Below are 15,921 nucleotides of genomic sequence, written 5' to 3' on the forward strand. Positions count from 1 at the left end.
TTTACAAAGTATAAAGGGAGAACAAAAAAAAATAAAATTGATCTACTTATTTTTTTTCTTGTGAACACATAAAAGAATATACATATATATATACTGGAAAAATTACATATTCTTCCTTTTTTGCACTTGGTAGCCGTCGTTGCTTAAAAAAAACAAAAACAATTAAAACAGGGTGCATAGCCAAAATTTTCAACAAATAATAAGCACTCAAAAAATTTTTTTTGCTTCATAAGTTTTAGAATTACAAAATGTATCATTTGCCGCTGAAATTAATACTGAGACAAATAAATACTTATGATTATAATAACTTTTATTTGCATTTTCCGGTCACTCCTTAAATTGTGTTTCAAAATGACCACATAATTTTTTAGAATTATTTGATAACACAAGTGAGGCTTCTCTACATTCCACCTCTTATGTAATAAAAGAAATCAATTCTTCAATATCAAATATAAGACTTTCTCATTCTATTATACTGCTAATTCAAATCTTTTGCAAATGAACAGGGCAGAGCAAATTACCATAACTCCTTGCAGTAACATTTAATGATTTCAAACTATGAATGAATTTCACATTCATCATAAAAGCTACATAAAGCTTTAATATTAAAGGAATTTCTCGCATCTAATTAAGACAATTATTTATTTATACGACTACTTATAACCAAATCTTGTCTACTGAATCTTTCAAAAAGCAACTCAATCGAAGAATCTTAATTATACTCAGTCAATGAGAAACCAGAAATTGCACTTAATGCAATCTCCATTCCCACTAAATACATCTTAAGATAATTAAATGGATGCATTTTATTCAGATTTATATGATTATGTATTGCTTAGTTTATAACTATTCCAATAATCTGTTCTACTCACAAGCATCACTAATAAAAATATAGGATTTTTAGTTTCAGTAATTTAACACTAGTAGTATGCTAGATATTTACTCAAATTATGTTCTCTTCTAAGCTAAAGTTTCTACTATTAAATATAACTTCCTGTCTTGGAGTAGCAATTGGACATTTCTTAAAAAATCTTTCAATTTTTCTCTTAAAACTAATTACTTCATCCTGATATTCTTGATTTAGCATGATTTCACTTTTGAATTCATTGCTCTAGTCAAAATAAGCTTCGATATTCAAATCAAGAACCTTTAAAGTTTCATTTTTATCAACTAACTGACTTAGTGATTCATGCAAAGCATCATTTTAAATAATATTTTCTAGTAGAAATTTGTCAATTTTATTAATTAATTTCATTATTAACTGTCTAATAACAGCTCATATTGGTTTTAATATTCTTTTTTGTTTTTTTAATCATCTATATTAAATGGATATCTCACACATAACTACATTAATCAATGTATATACACATAACTTTCCATTTACTAAAATATCAAAATTACCTGACTTACCATTTTATGACAAATTTAATCATTTGTTAAAGGTGATGTTTCTTTAAAATAAGGATTCTTAATTTAGAAATAATAATTATCAGAAACTTGAAAACACTTAACAATTTTATATCTGACCTTCAGAGTGTTACCTGTAAGCACTTCCTCCCAGTTAAGGGACTGAAAGACAATGTAATTAAAGTTAAGTGCACTTTGCACGATCAGGTGACGATTTAGAAAATCATTCACAATTATAGAACCCACAAGAATGTTTTGAACGACCGAATATTATCCGTGGTGTGGAATTATCATGGAATCTTCCCACACCAAACCCCTATTAAAAATATCGCAATTTGGAAAATCATGCAAAATGGGTTAGTATTCAATAGTTATAAGAAATGAAACATAATTCCTAAACATTAAGATGAGCTTGTTTAAATTAAATTTATACCCGACGTTCCAACAGTGTAGCAATAGATAATTTGCCAAATTCTTGTTGATGCATAGCTGCTAACATGGATAGGAAAAAATTCAGGAGATTTTATGAAATATAAATTTCATGATAATTCTTGCATAATGAATGAAATATTTTACACATAGGGAATTTTTATAGTAAATATCGAAAAACTGAAGTTATGATGAACATTAAATGAACTTGAAATGTTATGTATTAAGTTTACTTATAATTTTGAATAGTTAATAAGCCTTAAATTCATCAAAGATAGTTAACTGAATTTTATAAATGAGGCTTGCTTCATTATGTATTAGTGACACTTGTTTAAATATTCAAGCAAGCAATAATCTGCATAAAAACTTTATTTCAATTGGGATTTTTAAGGAAATTTATTCAATTTCAGGGAATTTTCTAAAATGTACAAAAACCAAGAGAATGTTTATTAAACCAGTAGAGTTGGCAGCTATATAGATGGATAAATTAATTTTTAAAGCATGTTTGGATTGTCTGATATGTAGGGTTGCAAAAAACCTGGGGTTTTTCACGTTTTATTCAAAAGTGAGAGCAGGGATAGGTACCTTATTTTAAAGAAGTTTATTTTAATATTAATAATTAAGTTTAATTTTATGAATTAACTTAACATATAAGTAATTAATAAAAATAAATTGGTGCAAAAGTCTGAAAAAAGTTTCTTCTGACATCATGATACAAAATGTTATATGTACTCACATACATCACACATTTGAAACTTATTTTAACACAGGATTACTTTTTATTTATATTTTAATCTTAAAAAATATTTAAGGAAATAATTTTTTTTGCATAGAAATCAAATCAAAGGCACTGTCTAATCAATGGCCATACAGTCAAATCTAGCCAGCAAGGAGACTGTCCAGTCTCCTAACACATTTTTTTAGGCTAGATAACATACATATTTCAATAGAATAGCTCTTTAATATAACAGAGGATAAAAAAGAAATAAATTTTAGAAAAACCTATTTTAGGGTGGGTTTTACCTCCCATGTTTTACTGGGTAGGTGGGTTTTTTGCAACCCTGCTGATAAGGTTAAGGTTGCATCGGTAAGGTATGCTATAAATACTCCAACCTTTTTCTTTGTTGCTAGAATTTTTTGAACATTCCTGAAAATGACTTAAAAATTCAAAAAAGAACAGAATATTAGCAATTATGTAACAAAGGGAGGAGAAAATTAGCATAATAACAAGCTGAATGAAGAAGAGGAGCATTTAAGTCTAGTAAGAACTGAATTGAATATAGAAGGGTAAAATCAACTTTTAACAGCAAGTAGGAGTAAAAAGTTTTGTAATTTCAAAAAGAGCAAAAATTAAGAGCACGTATGATGAAAGCATGAAATTTAGTTTATTTTATACTGCAAAACATTATATTTAATTAATTGTTTTCAGAAATTCCTGTGACATTCTTACAGGATCTGATTTGACCTGACTGTCAAAATCACACCAATCAGACTCTCCAATGTTTTCATCATAGAAAAAAATGGGTGAGAATTTCTCAAAAACAGGGTGAGATTTCAGAAAGTTAAGTGAGATTTCTAAAAACTAAAAAAACACAAATAGACTTGGAAAAAAAAAATCATTTTTTTTTTTGTTATAATACATTTTTAACGTCTTTTATTTATTAAAGCATTGAATATTTTTGGTGCATCATCATAGAAGATTTTGCCTTTACTAGGTATTTATCCATATTACATTGCATAAAAAATTTGAACGTCTTATATGAAAAAACCTTACCTACGGTAAACACGTGGTCGCAGAGAAATGTGTTCCGAAAGGGATTCGGAGGGGTGGTGTTCTGTTGTTCGAAAAGGTTCTGAACAATACTGATAAATAGGAAAGCTAGATAACAGGACAAATGTTGAAAATAATGAAAGATTCAGGAAGAAATGTGAAACGGATTTTATTTTAAATGGCGTAAATCGAAGCTTTTTCCAAAATGCGAGAAATTCGCAAATTTTGAAATTGATTTATAGAATGCGCGAATTTCTCGCGGTAATCAGTTTTTAATGCGAGAAAAGAAAAAAATATGCGAGATTCTCGCGCTGTAGTGAAAACACTGCTCTCAAATTTCCAATTCTTAAATTCAAATTACATAAATTTTCAACCAGATGAAATTTACTGCAAAAAACATTCCCAATTGAAAATACAAGTTTAATACTAAATTATTTTTAGACAGAAAAAGCTATGAGAATATCATTACTCCCTTCTCTTAAGTCAAATCTGATTAATGCAAGATTTTCATATCGGTACCTGGGCCAAAATAATAGCCAAGTTTTGCTAACTTTTAGGTAGTGACCAGCAATTAACTGAAAGAACATCTAGGAAGGGTACAAATTCTATGAAATTCATAACAATCTCATAAAGCAAATCTCTTTACATTTTGTTTAAAATTCCTTTAACACATTAGCTATTGTAGCTGGTGTGAGAAGGTACTAAGAATATCCAATTTAATTTTTCCATCTCTAATACTAGTTAAGATTTCACCAAATTAGAGCTAGCCTCTGAGCTTTATAGTCAGGAAACTTGCCCGTTCATAAGGTCTAGATTGTTTTGTAATAAAAAACTAATATAACATGCAATTCAGATATGTAATTTATTTCATATAAAGCAATACATTATATAAAGCAATACAAAATAGTTATTTTAAAGATTTTAATAAGCTCACAAATATTACAAATTATGTAACGCCTCAATGTAATTCTCTCTTTCAATTGGATATCCTCTGATTTCCGCAAAAGTTGAAATCGCATGATCAGGATTGTAACCGCATTTCTCAATGAGATATCGACAGACAATATAACCAGTTCGGTTAATTCCATGGGTACAGTGCACTCCAACTACACGATTATTTTGACTTTCATGTTGCAAAAACTGTTCCATAACTTCACAGAACTTTTGAAAATATTCGTCTTTGGGAACATCATGACCAACACATGCTATTTTTACAAAACTTACCCCATTTCGAATAAACTCTTCAGGATCATAATATGCTGGAAATTTATTTGTGAAATCAACAATAAGGCCCAAGTTCCAACCTTGGTCGCGCAAGCAGTCCATTAAATCGTATGGAGTCCAACGATGATCTCTTAAGAGTTCAGGGTAAAATATTTGAGAGGGTAACGGTGTTTTAAAAGGAACTATTTTGAGAACGGGCAATACATTTTTGATAGGGTGGTAATCTAACCAACGATCAGGTAACTTTCTCCTGCCGCGTGCCATAACTCATGGGAAAAAAAGCTTTTTAAAAATTAAATAATATATAACAGAAGCTCTTGATTAATATGCTAAAATAATTAATGGTCTTATGAACTGCATCAACTATAGTGTCAAGGGGATTCCCATAAATGTAATAACACGTACTACAAGTCGCCGTAAATAGTAGGCTGTGACAATTTCACCGATGGTCGGCAAAATATCCCACACAGCTATCCTTCCGATCAAAATAGACTATAGGTGGCGTAGCGCAGAATTCTCTACCTATGGCAGCACTTTGCTGGCTTTCACCCTTGACCACCAGAATTAAGGTATATTTGTTATATTGGTATATTTTATTTGCCAAGCTTTCACCTTTGCGGCCATGGATGAAGATACTCTAGTCTCCATTCCCAAGAAGAAGAGTCTGTCCTAAATTCAGCTCTTAACATGTAAAGTTTATGCCGAACTTGTCATACTTTGAATCAATTTTTCTTGTTTAAGAATCTGAGAGATCAATTAAAAGAAATATTATAAATTTTTTCAATGATTCCAATCAACGAAACAGCGGGTAAATTTTTTTTTCATCTTTATTACTTTCATTATTTACTCAAGTCACTTTCAACTTCTTTCTGCAGTTGTCCCGCAGTGGACTGATCGCTAAGACACGGTTCCCATCAGCACCGAAGTCAAGCATCACTGGCTGCGGTCACTGTGAGGGTGGGTGACCACTTGGATCAGGACTGATGACGTAAGGACTGAGGATGTGCTGTATTGGTCAAACTGTGGTACCGTAAAGTACTCGACTTCGCGTGCAGGTCATCGGGCTACCGAAGCGAGGGGGCCATCCCCTCTGCAGAGGATCAAAATTGNCTTTCTGCAGTTCGGGAGGAGGAGGGGGGGGCGGATCCCACAGCACAAGTGTGAATATCGGAATGCGACCGTTGTTAGATCCTCCCTGTGATTGGTCGAAATTTTCTTCGCAAGATGGCAAAATAAATTTATTTAGCCGATAGTCGGTCTAATAAATACTCCGAAAATTGCATGAAGCTGATTGTCACTAATCATCCACAGTGCTTTTTAAAACTAAGAAACTTTTTTATGTATAGTTAAAATATCTGTAAAGAAAACCCCGATTTTCCTAATAATTTGTGAACTTGCTTAGAAAACTTTTATCTCAAAAAAATAATAATTTACTAGGTTAATTGTTATCTTCACTGTTGCCCGTCAAGACGGTTGCTTGCTTTTTAATTCTTGTTTATCTTTTGGTGAATTTAATTTATCCGAATATTTATTTCTATTTATTTGTTCTTTATCCAATGTTGAAACTGGAAATCAATATTCAAAAGAATGGCTGATACTTTATGGCATGAATGTGCCGATTGGTTAATAAAACAGCAAGTTATATTACCAGATCACAGAGTAACTTGGCCAGAGGCTCAAGTTATTGACTTGGTTTACACTCTACGAGATGGTGTTCTACTGTGTCAGCTTTTAAACAAACTTGTCCCAGAATGCATAGATTTAAAGGAAATCAGTTTACGTCCTCAGTTATCACAAGTATAGAATACATTTTTATTTCATAAAATTATTGTCCATTTTGTAATAGATTTCATTCTATGAAAATTTACAAAAAAGCTTTCTACTTTAATTTATTTGAAATTATTGCGATGTTCAAATTGAGCAGTCATCAAATCATTATAATATTTATGAAAAATATTATCTATTGAATTTCGTATGCTTAAAAATAGTCTTGCTATTGAATTTTATTTATAAGGCTTTAGTTTCAATTGTGATCATTCTTGTTCGAAAAACAAGATTAAATTTTTATGTGAAATATTAAAGTCAGAGTAACCAATTTTAGCGTTGAGTAAGCATATAAATCTCCTAGGACCAACTCAGATGGTATAGCGCGTAGCCACCTCCGTGCAAACTTCTATATAGTTTTTTATTAAAAAATTTGACATTTTAAAATTTATTTGGCGTCTTTGGAATTTTAGTTTTCGCAACAGATCACTATACAAAAATATCCACATATATTGTGATGTCCTTGTAATAAAATATTCAAATAAATAGTTATGCACTTGTAGTTTAAATAATTGTAATTAATAGGTGATTTACCAAAGATTAATCCTTGAAATTGAGTACTTCCTGCTCGCTTCCTTACTTCTTGGGTATAATTGGTCATTCACTTATTCACTATATATAGATATTTTTTTTGATATCATTAGTACAATCATTTTATAAGTCTTATTTTCATCATGCATAGTTATTAAGCATAATGAAAATAAGACAGTTATTAAGCATAGTAAATGTTTTGTAGCTTGTAAATTTATTAATCATGAATTATGTACTACATTCAACAAAGCTTATGTTTTTTTTTTTGTACATTTTATCTGCATTATCTGTTATTTCCATATTTACTGTGCATGACTCGCACACTCTTTAAATTAATTGACCCATAAAAAATATAACAACTGTTAATGTTATATCACATTTTGTTCAGCTTAGGTTTTCCCTTATTCTTTGCACACATTTTGCTTCGTGTCATACTGATGATTTTTCCTATATAATAGACTTTATTATAATATAGAGCATAATATCTAAGCCCTTATAAGCAAAAAAGAAAGAAGAGTATTTTCATTTTGTATGTTTGCCATAATGATTTTGGCATTTTGCAATCAATCAGTTCTTTTGTTTAACTGCTCAGTTACAGCTGCCATATCCATGTTTTTAGAGCATCAACTTATTTGGCTATAATAATATGGCAATTCGTTGTGTGACTTATGTCTCTTCTCTTGTGTCCTCTTTTATGATATTGTTTCTTTACTAGTTTTATAAATGTAAGTAATCTCTTTTAATACTTGATCCAGGAGTTCCCTTGTCTTCTGGATTGGGTTCAAAATTACCAAGGCTACAGAGTTGAGCATTAGTAATCATAAACCCGAAAATTGGGTCAGCTGTTCAACGACGGTTATGAAATAAAATATCTTAAAGGAGATCTGTGGTGTTTCAAGTGGTAGAGGGCTCTCCTCTGAATGAAGTTATCCGAGTTCAAATCCTAGCAATGGTTGGTCAGTACGAATTTCAAACCCAGCTCGTCCTGACTAAAAATATTCTTAGTTGTAGACTAATAATCGGTTAGAGTCCCCTTGCAGTTAGGAAAACCAAAGAAGGTTTTTCCCTCCATGTAATACAGATGTGGCCTAGTTGTATGTGAAGATTAAAAGCAATAACTACCAAAGAAATTGATGGGGAAAAAAATGAATCATTGCGTCAAAAAGTAAATACTCAAATGAACATTTCGAATTTTCGATACTGTCTGAAATATATCGGGATAATTAAAAACCATGTGAAAATCAACATCAATAACTGCCGAAAATACATTCAAAACACCACTTGGATTAATGATACCATGGGTGTAAATTGAGCATGTGGAAAAGTGATTATTTAAGTGCGCGATTTGAATTTCATGTGTCGAAATAATGTAAACTGACAAACACTGGAATTTTTAAAACAATGTGAAAATCAGTAACACTAGCAAAAGCTGACAAAAAGCCAAGAAAAATAATTAAATCCTTACATTAAAAGCATGTAATAAAAGGGTAATATTTTGTAAGTGTAATGTTTCGCGTGTAATAAAACTGTAAAAAATATCGATATTTTATTAAAATGTGAAAATTTGAAGAAATACCTGCATTGATAGGATTATTTTAATAAAACAATTCAAAAAAAAATTCGTAGCAATAATTGCCGATAAAATTATCAAAACACTGTATACATTTACAATGGAATCGTCGTGATTTGTCAGCGATAGGTAAATAAAGTTTTATAGAATAGGATTAAATTGAAAAAAGAAGTTTATTACCTTTAAGTGCAGCTACTATATATTCTTTAATTTGTTCCAAATTAAACAACTGTATAATTTTATTTGGCATCTTGATAATTTCAGTTTATATAAACAGTGTACTGATTTGGAAATATTCCCATAACTTATTATTTAAAAAAAAATATTTTTTATCTGTATTATGTAATGTTACAAGAGTCCTAAGTTTTGATTTTTTTTCTTATTAAGGATTTCCACTAATTTGTGCTTCATGATATATTTTTATAAAATAGTATTGTTTATTTAAAAAATGTAAATAAAAATTAGTTTATATGTTATAAAAGAAAGAATATTTTTGAAAAAATATCAATTTTGAGCTAATGATAAGAAAAATGCTATTGTCTATCTATATATTTAAATGTGTTTTCTATTTTTCTTTTTAGTTTCTCTGCCTAAAAAACATCAGGACATTTTTGCAGACGGCACAGAATTGTTTTAACCTTTCACCCAATGATTTATTTGAACCTGCTATGCTCTTTGATTGCACTGATTTTGGAAAGGTAAACTTTTCTATTATTACGTTTTTTTTAAATTAATTTTTTGCAGACTTCATTAAATCTGCAGAAAATTAATGTTCCATATTATTAATGTTCATTTAAAAATTGTTGTTCCAAAATTAAATGTTCCATTGAACATATTAATGTTCACCCTAATTTGTAAATTTCAGACAGTTTTATTTTTTATGTATATACCGTATATTCTGGCGCATAACGCGCCCCGGCGTATAACGCGCATCCATAATTTCTAATAACTTTCTTTACATTTTAAGATATACTCTTCGTATAACGCGCACGAAAATTTGGATTGTACATGTGCAATATCTCTTCTAGTATTAATAGATAACCAGAAAGCCTTTTAGTGTGGGACATGTTTAGGTCCCACCTTACAGATAATACAAAAAAATTGTTGAAAGAATGTAATACCGATATGGCAGTTATTTCGGGCGGAATGACACTATTAGTTCAGCCAATGGACGTATGCTTAAACAGATGATGAATAACTGCCATATCGGTATTACATTCTTTCAACAATTTTTTTGTATTATCTGTAAGGTGGGACCTAAACATGTCCCACCTTACAGATAATACAAAAAAGTTGTTGAAAGAATGTAATATCGATATGGCAGTTATTTTGGGCGGAATGACACTATTAGTTCAGCCAATGGACGTATGCTTAAACAAACCATTTAAAGCCAATTTAAAAAAACAGTGGAACACTTGGATGTTGGAGGGGGAGAAAACCTTTACGAAAGGAGGACATATGCGTCATGCAAGTTTGAAAACAGTGTGCGAATAGATATTAAAAGCATGGGATGAAATTAAGCCTAAGATGGTTAGAAAATCATTCAAAAAATGCAGTATTTCAAATAATCTGGTCGGATCAGAAGATGGCTGTTTATTTATGGATAAGGGTAACACAGATGATGAAGAGTAAACAGATTGTGATGACGTGCCTGAAGAAATAACGGAAGACGAATATAATGAACTATTTATGTAATAACAAAAATCAATAAAGTATATAGGTAAAGGTATGTTATTTCTTTAAAATAAAAGTATTTTTCTATAGTATTTAAATTTTTTTAATCTATAATTTTTTATATTCGGCGTATACCGCGCACCCGTAAATTCCAATGTTATTTTTTGTATTAAAAGTGCGCGTTATACGCCGGAATATACGGTAGTTATTTATTTTGTGTTTTTTGGCTATTTTATTTTATATTTTATAATAAATGAGAATAATAGTGATTGAAAAATTATGCAGTTTGCTATTATTCTTATTTGAAAACAAAAGAAGATAAAATAAGTTTAAATGAATTTTAAATAAGCAGCTCAGCTTCAGCTTTAAAAGTAGTTCAAAAGTCAATATCATGATCTTCAATTTATTTTATGGATTCGTTATTTTGTATAAGTTATTCGTTATTTTGTAAATTTAATTAATATTTTACTTAAAATGGAGAATTAAAAATTTTAGTTTAAAAAAAATAATTGGTAAGATTGCTTCTCATTTATTACTCATATTTTGAATTTCTAATTAATGTAAAATAAAAAAAAATCAATAAATAAAAGCTGTTATCCATTCTAATATAAAAGAACTCTATTAAAAAACTTTCTTCAAACACAATTAACTGTTAAATATTGTAATATTAATTAACTTTTGAAACTGGTTTAAACCTTTTTGTTATCATCTATTTTGGAGAAATTAATTTGAAAATTGCTAATTTTTTAAAATATGTTTTAATTTTTATAAAACTCTATATTGATTAATATATACCTCTGCATGCCTGAAAGTCAAATGCGATGAAGTAATTGAGGAAAAGTGTTGCTTTTGCGAAGCAGAGGGTGAAATTCTCGTATAAATATTTGCTAGATTGATTGCGGGTTAAAATTGTGAAATTCTAACCATTTCTTTTTTCCCAATGAGTAATGCTAAACAATTTTCCGCAATGTTGAAAATTATTGATTACGGGATAGAATATGGATTTTCGACTTTTATATGTTTTTAACGAGTACTACTAAAAAAATTTTGTGATATTGAAAAATATTGACTGCAGGATAAAATAGAGGAATTTGACTGTTTTTTTATTTCTAATATGTGATACTAAAAATTTTCCACTACCGTCGCCTGCATGTTTGTGTATATTATACATATCTACTTATGGCATACATAAATAGCCTCTTTTTGCTGTTATTTTCTTTTATAACAATGCTTTTGTAGTGTTTGTAATTTTCATTGTTTTTCTTCAAGTATGTTAAATCAATGTTCTATTCTATTTCAGGTATTGCATACACTATCTGTTTTATCTAAAACAGACAAGGCCCAGTCAAAAGGAATTAAGTAAGTTAACAAATTTATTATTTAACAAGCTTTTTTTTTCTGCCTGATTTTTTACATTTTTAAGATCGAAGGGAAGATAAAATTATTTTTAAAAATTTTTTTTAATTGAGTGTTTGTGCTTACTGTTAATGTAATTTAACTTTTAGTGAATAGCAATTTGGTGGAAATGAAATTATATTTTGAAAGTTGTTTTGAAAAAAGTTGAATTAGTTTTACTAAATAATGATTAGAAAATAAAGTTCATTTCTTTAAATAATTGGAAATTTTGTTAAAGGTTTGGGTGTGAAAAGTCATGATAAAAAAAGAAATAGAATTTCCTTTAATGTCATTTAAAATTTTTAATTTTTTAAGGGATATTAATTATTGATTGTTTTGAAGTTAATGAATCTCCATTAAATCATTTTAGTAAACATAATTCAAATTCATACTTATTTTATTAAAATTACATAATTGTATTTATGTTAATTTTCTAATCAAAAGGACAAAGTTGATTTGTTACTTCTGTATAAAGACTATATAAATAGCACTCAAAGATTTGATATTTAAGATATTAATTTGTAACAATACCGATATTAATTTGTATTTATCTTAATTTGTATATAATTAACTTCATCATTAATAACATGTCATTAATAGCTTTTTAGTTATAAGATATGACTATTTGATTTATAATGCTCTGAAAAATAAACTCTCTTTGTGCACATCTGTGACAGTGAATACAAATTAAAGATGATGAGGAAGGCGATAGATAGGGGATAATATCTATCACCTGTATGCTTTTATCATTTATAATACATCGCTTTAAAAAAAGTTTGAAGGTTATTTTTATTTGTTTGTAAGCAATTAATGTATGCGGAAATGCTTAATTCTTTGTTGAAGCTTGTATAAAATATTTAAAAAAAAAATTCCTCTCCTTAAAAAGATTTTGTTTTCACCTTAAAACTCTCTTAAAAACACAATCATCATACTCATTATATTTTTACTCTAATGATTTAAAAAAATGATTAATAGAAAATGAATGATTAAAATTTATTATTTAAATCATTGTTCCTCAACCATCGGTTCACAAACTTTATTCATAGGTTTACAAACATTATTACCTGAAATTTGTTATTTATTTAATATATCCTCCTGAAAAGAAGGATGTTCGTTCAGGGAATTTGTGGATAATAAATCATTTATTAAAAACCAAAATAATAACAATCTTACTACACCAGAAGGAGACCTTATTCAATTATCTTCAGATCAAGTTTTAAAGTCATAATTCAATTCAATGAACATATATTAGTTCTGGATAAAAACTGGAAAAGAAATGCAAATAAAAATCTTTTGCAAAAGTAATAAGATTTTATTGCCTACTTTTTAAAATTAATTCTGTGAAACTATATTTTCGGGTATAAGTATTATTAAAACGAAACATTGAATTCAACTTAATATTACGCCTGCTATACGTGTTGCTGTAACCTAATTGGACACCTAGAATCAGGGATGTGATTTTTTTCAGATTTTTCAATTTTTCCCGCTAATTTCTGTGGAATTTTTTTTTTGCACAAGTTAAAATATTTTATGAGGAATTTAATTTTCCACGGAGCGAAAATATTGAAGTCCTCATTCCTCCCTCTGAAGTCTCTCTAAAAATCATTTCCTTGGGATAATAATGATTGACCTTTATACAGGGATGAGATTTTTTCGCTTTTGTCTCTCGAATTTCAGCCTTTTTATCAAAAACTCCGATTCTCTAAAAGTTTCGTTTTTCTTGAAACGAAAATTCCGATTTTTTTTAAAAATTCAGTCGTTGGAATAAAATAATTATACTTATTTACGATTTTCAAAGATAAACAGAAAATAAAAACTGCGTCCTAGCTGCTAACTCTTCCGCATTTTTACTTATTTTAGCTAATTTCTCCGCAAGGAAATAAGATTTTCCATATTTTTATCCGTCCTCCGGATAGCTCGTGTTTTCGTAATTCGTCATATTTCGTTTCGTCGCTGCTTCCTGTTTTATGGCATGAAGGCAAACGAAAGAAGAAAAAAATAGAGGTGGATTTGCGGTGAAAATATTTATTTGCTCATTCAATTGATCTTGTTAATTTTTATTTATTATGTCTAAACAAAAACAATACGAACAAGCCCTTTAGAAATCCCAAGTTCAGACTCTGAAAATATCTAGATTCTTATGTGAATCATCGATTTTTGTATTTACCTTATTTAAAAGTTGCGCTTTGTGATTCTTATTCACGCTATTTAAATANTTGAAACGAAAATTCCGATTTTTTTTAAAAATTCAGTCGTTGGAATAAAATAATTATATTTATTTACGATTTTCAAAGATAAACAGAAAATACAAACTGCGTCCTAGTTGCTAACTCTTCCGCATTTTTACTTATTTTAGCTAATTTCTCCGCTTTTGCGCACAGGAAATAAGATTTTCCATATTTTTATCCGTCCTCCGGATAGCTCGTGTTTTCGTAATTCGTCATATTTCGTTTCGTCGCTGCTTCCTGTTTTCTGGCATGAAAGCAAACGAAAGAAAAAAAAAATAGAGGTGGATTTGCGGTGAAAATATTTATTTGCTCATTCAATTAATCTTGTTAATTTTTATTTATTATGTCTAAACAAAAACAATACGAACAAGCCCTTTAGAAATCCCAAGTCCTGACTCTGAAAATATCTCGATTCTTATGTCAATCATCGATTTTTGTATTTACCTGATTTAAAAGTTGCGCGTTGTGATTCTTATTCACGCTATTTAAATATCGTGCATTATGATTCTTCTTTACCAGGCTTAAAAATCCAATATCGCGTTTAGTATTTACTTGCTTTTAAAACCCTATGTAGCGATTCGTATTCACGCGAGCTTAAAATCCAAAGTCGCGATTCGTTTTTGCGGTTGTAATATCCAACATCGATTTTCGTATTTATACGTGCTTTTTAAAAAATTAGAGTTGGGATTCGTATTCGCACGATTTAAAAATTATGCATTGTGATTCACATTTATGTGATCTAAAAATTACGCATCATGATTTGTATTTTCGCATTTTTTAAAATTCGATAGAGTTTCATATTCACATGATTTAAAAGCCTCATATCGGGATTCATTTTCTTTCAATTTAAAATCATGCATGTGATTCGTATTCATACAATTTTATAATTAACCATCGGAATTTATAATCACATAGTTTACAAGTTTAAAGATCAAATTTTTTTTTTTGTCAAATTTTTGGATATATATATATTCATTCATAGATTTCCTCTTTTTTACTTTCTGACCACTCTCATCCCTGCTAGAATTGACATGTTAGTCAGCAACAAACAACTTCAGCAAACAAATATTTATTTTTTGAATGTTTCCTATTTCCCTTTTTTAAAAAAATTTCTTATTAACTGGTGTTCTTTTGCTACCAATGTATGGTTACATAATTTTGTTTTGCTATTTTGTTATTTGAATAGCAAAAATAAGTATTACTAGAATGAATACAAATTATTTACTACTAATTAATATATATTATATTACAGTAGCTAGAATTAATAGGGTCAGGTGGGATAAAGTGGGTGTAAAATCAAGCTTTTTTTTTAAAAAAAAGAAGGCTCTAAAACCAAGCTATTATGTTTATTTTACAAACAATTTTGATGAATTTTATATACATTGGTTTCACATAGATTAAATACAAAGCATAACTTATCTATTTTGTTTGATTCTTTTCTTGCTGTAAATAGTAATACATTCAAAAGAACATGTTTTGATACTCCCATTTTACCCCAGAGTTAAGAAAAGTGGGTATAGTTCTAAAATTAGTATATATTTCATTAAAAAATATATGCAAATATTGTTTTAGAATAAAAATGCTCTTAAATAAATGTATCATGATTTTATTAAAAAAATAAAGCAAGTGGTTAAAAATAATTTTGTTCTTTGTATTATTAAATTAAAGAGTTAATGTTCATGGCTATAGAAATTAGGTTTCGCTTCAGATGCAGTATTTTTTGCTGAATTCTGAACTATTTCTTAAAAAGCAAGAAAAGTGTAGTAGTTTTTGGCTTACTTGAAATATAAATGAGAGTGAAAAAATTAATATTTGTTGTGGTAATTTAAAGTGTTTTTACAATTTATTACAGACATGTATTTATATTG

At 28.8% G+C, this 15,921-nt stretch overlaps 2 protein-coding genes across 2 annotated transcripts in view; one reads left to right on the forward strand and one right to left on the reverse strand.

The window, feature by feature from the left end:
* Positions 1-4,450: 4,450 nt before the first annotated feature.
* Positions 4,451-5,240, reverse strand: LOC107452147 (RNA/RNP complex-1-interacting phosphatase). Its single transcript, XM_016068460.3, has one exon. The coding sequence runs from the start codon at positions 5,093-5,095 to the stop codon at positions 4,547-4,549; it is 549 nt and encodes a 182-aa protein (XP_015923946.1). The 5' UTR covers positions 5,096-5,240; the 3' UTR covers positions 4,451-4,546.
* Positions 5,241-5,982: 742 nt separating this feature from the next.
* The window catches only part of LOC107452144 (guanine nucleotide exchange factor VAV3), a 53,767-nt gene continuing 43,828 nt past the window's right edge, over positions 5,983-15,921 (forward strand). Inside the window, exons 1-3 of the mRNA XM_071180132.1 lie at positions 5,983-6,628; positions 9,338-9,454; positions 11,731-11,789. Coding sequence (XP_071036233.1) covers positions 6,419-6,628; positions 9,338-9,454; positions 11,731-11,789 — 386 coding nt within the window. The 5' untranslated portion in view covers positions 5,983-6,418. The remainder of the gene's footprint in view (positions 6,629-9,337; positions 9,455-11,730; positions 11,790-15,921) is intronic.

Source organism: Parasteatoda tepidariorum, chromosome 4 (genome assembly GCF_043381705.1).
Source record: "Parasteatoda tepidariorum isolate YZ-2023 chromosome 4, CAS_Ptep_4.0, whole genome shotgun sequence".
Lineage (NCBI taxonomy): Eukaryota > Metazoa > Arthropoda > Arachnida > Araneae > Theridiidae > Parasteatoda > Parasteatoda tepidariorum.

Coding starts and splice junctions, on each gene's coding strand:
- LOC107452147 (XM_016068460.3), bottom strand. CDS start 5,095: ATGGCACGCGGCAGGAGAAAGTTACCTGATCGTTGGTTAGATTACCAC.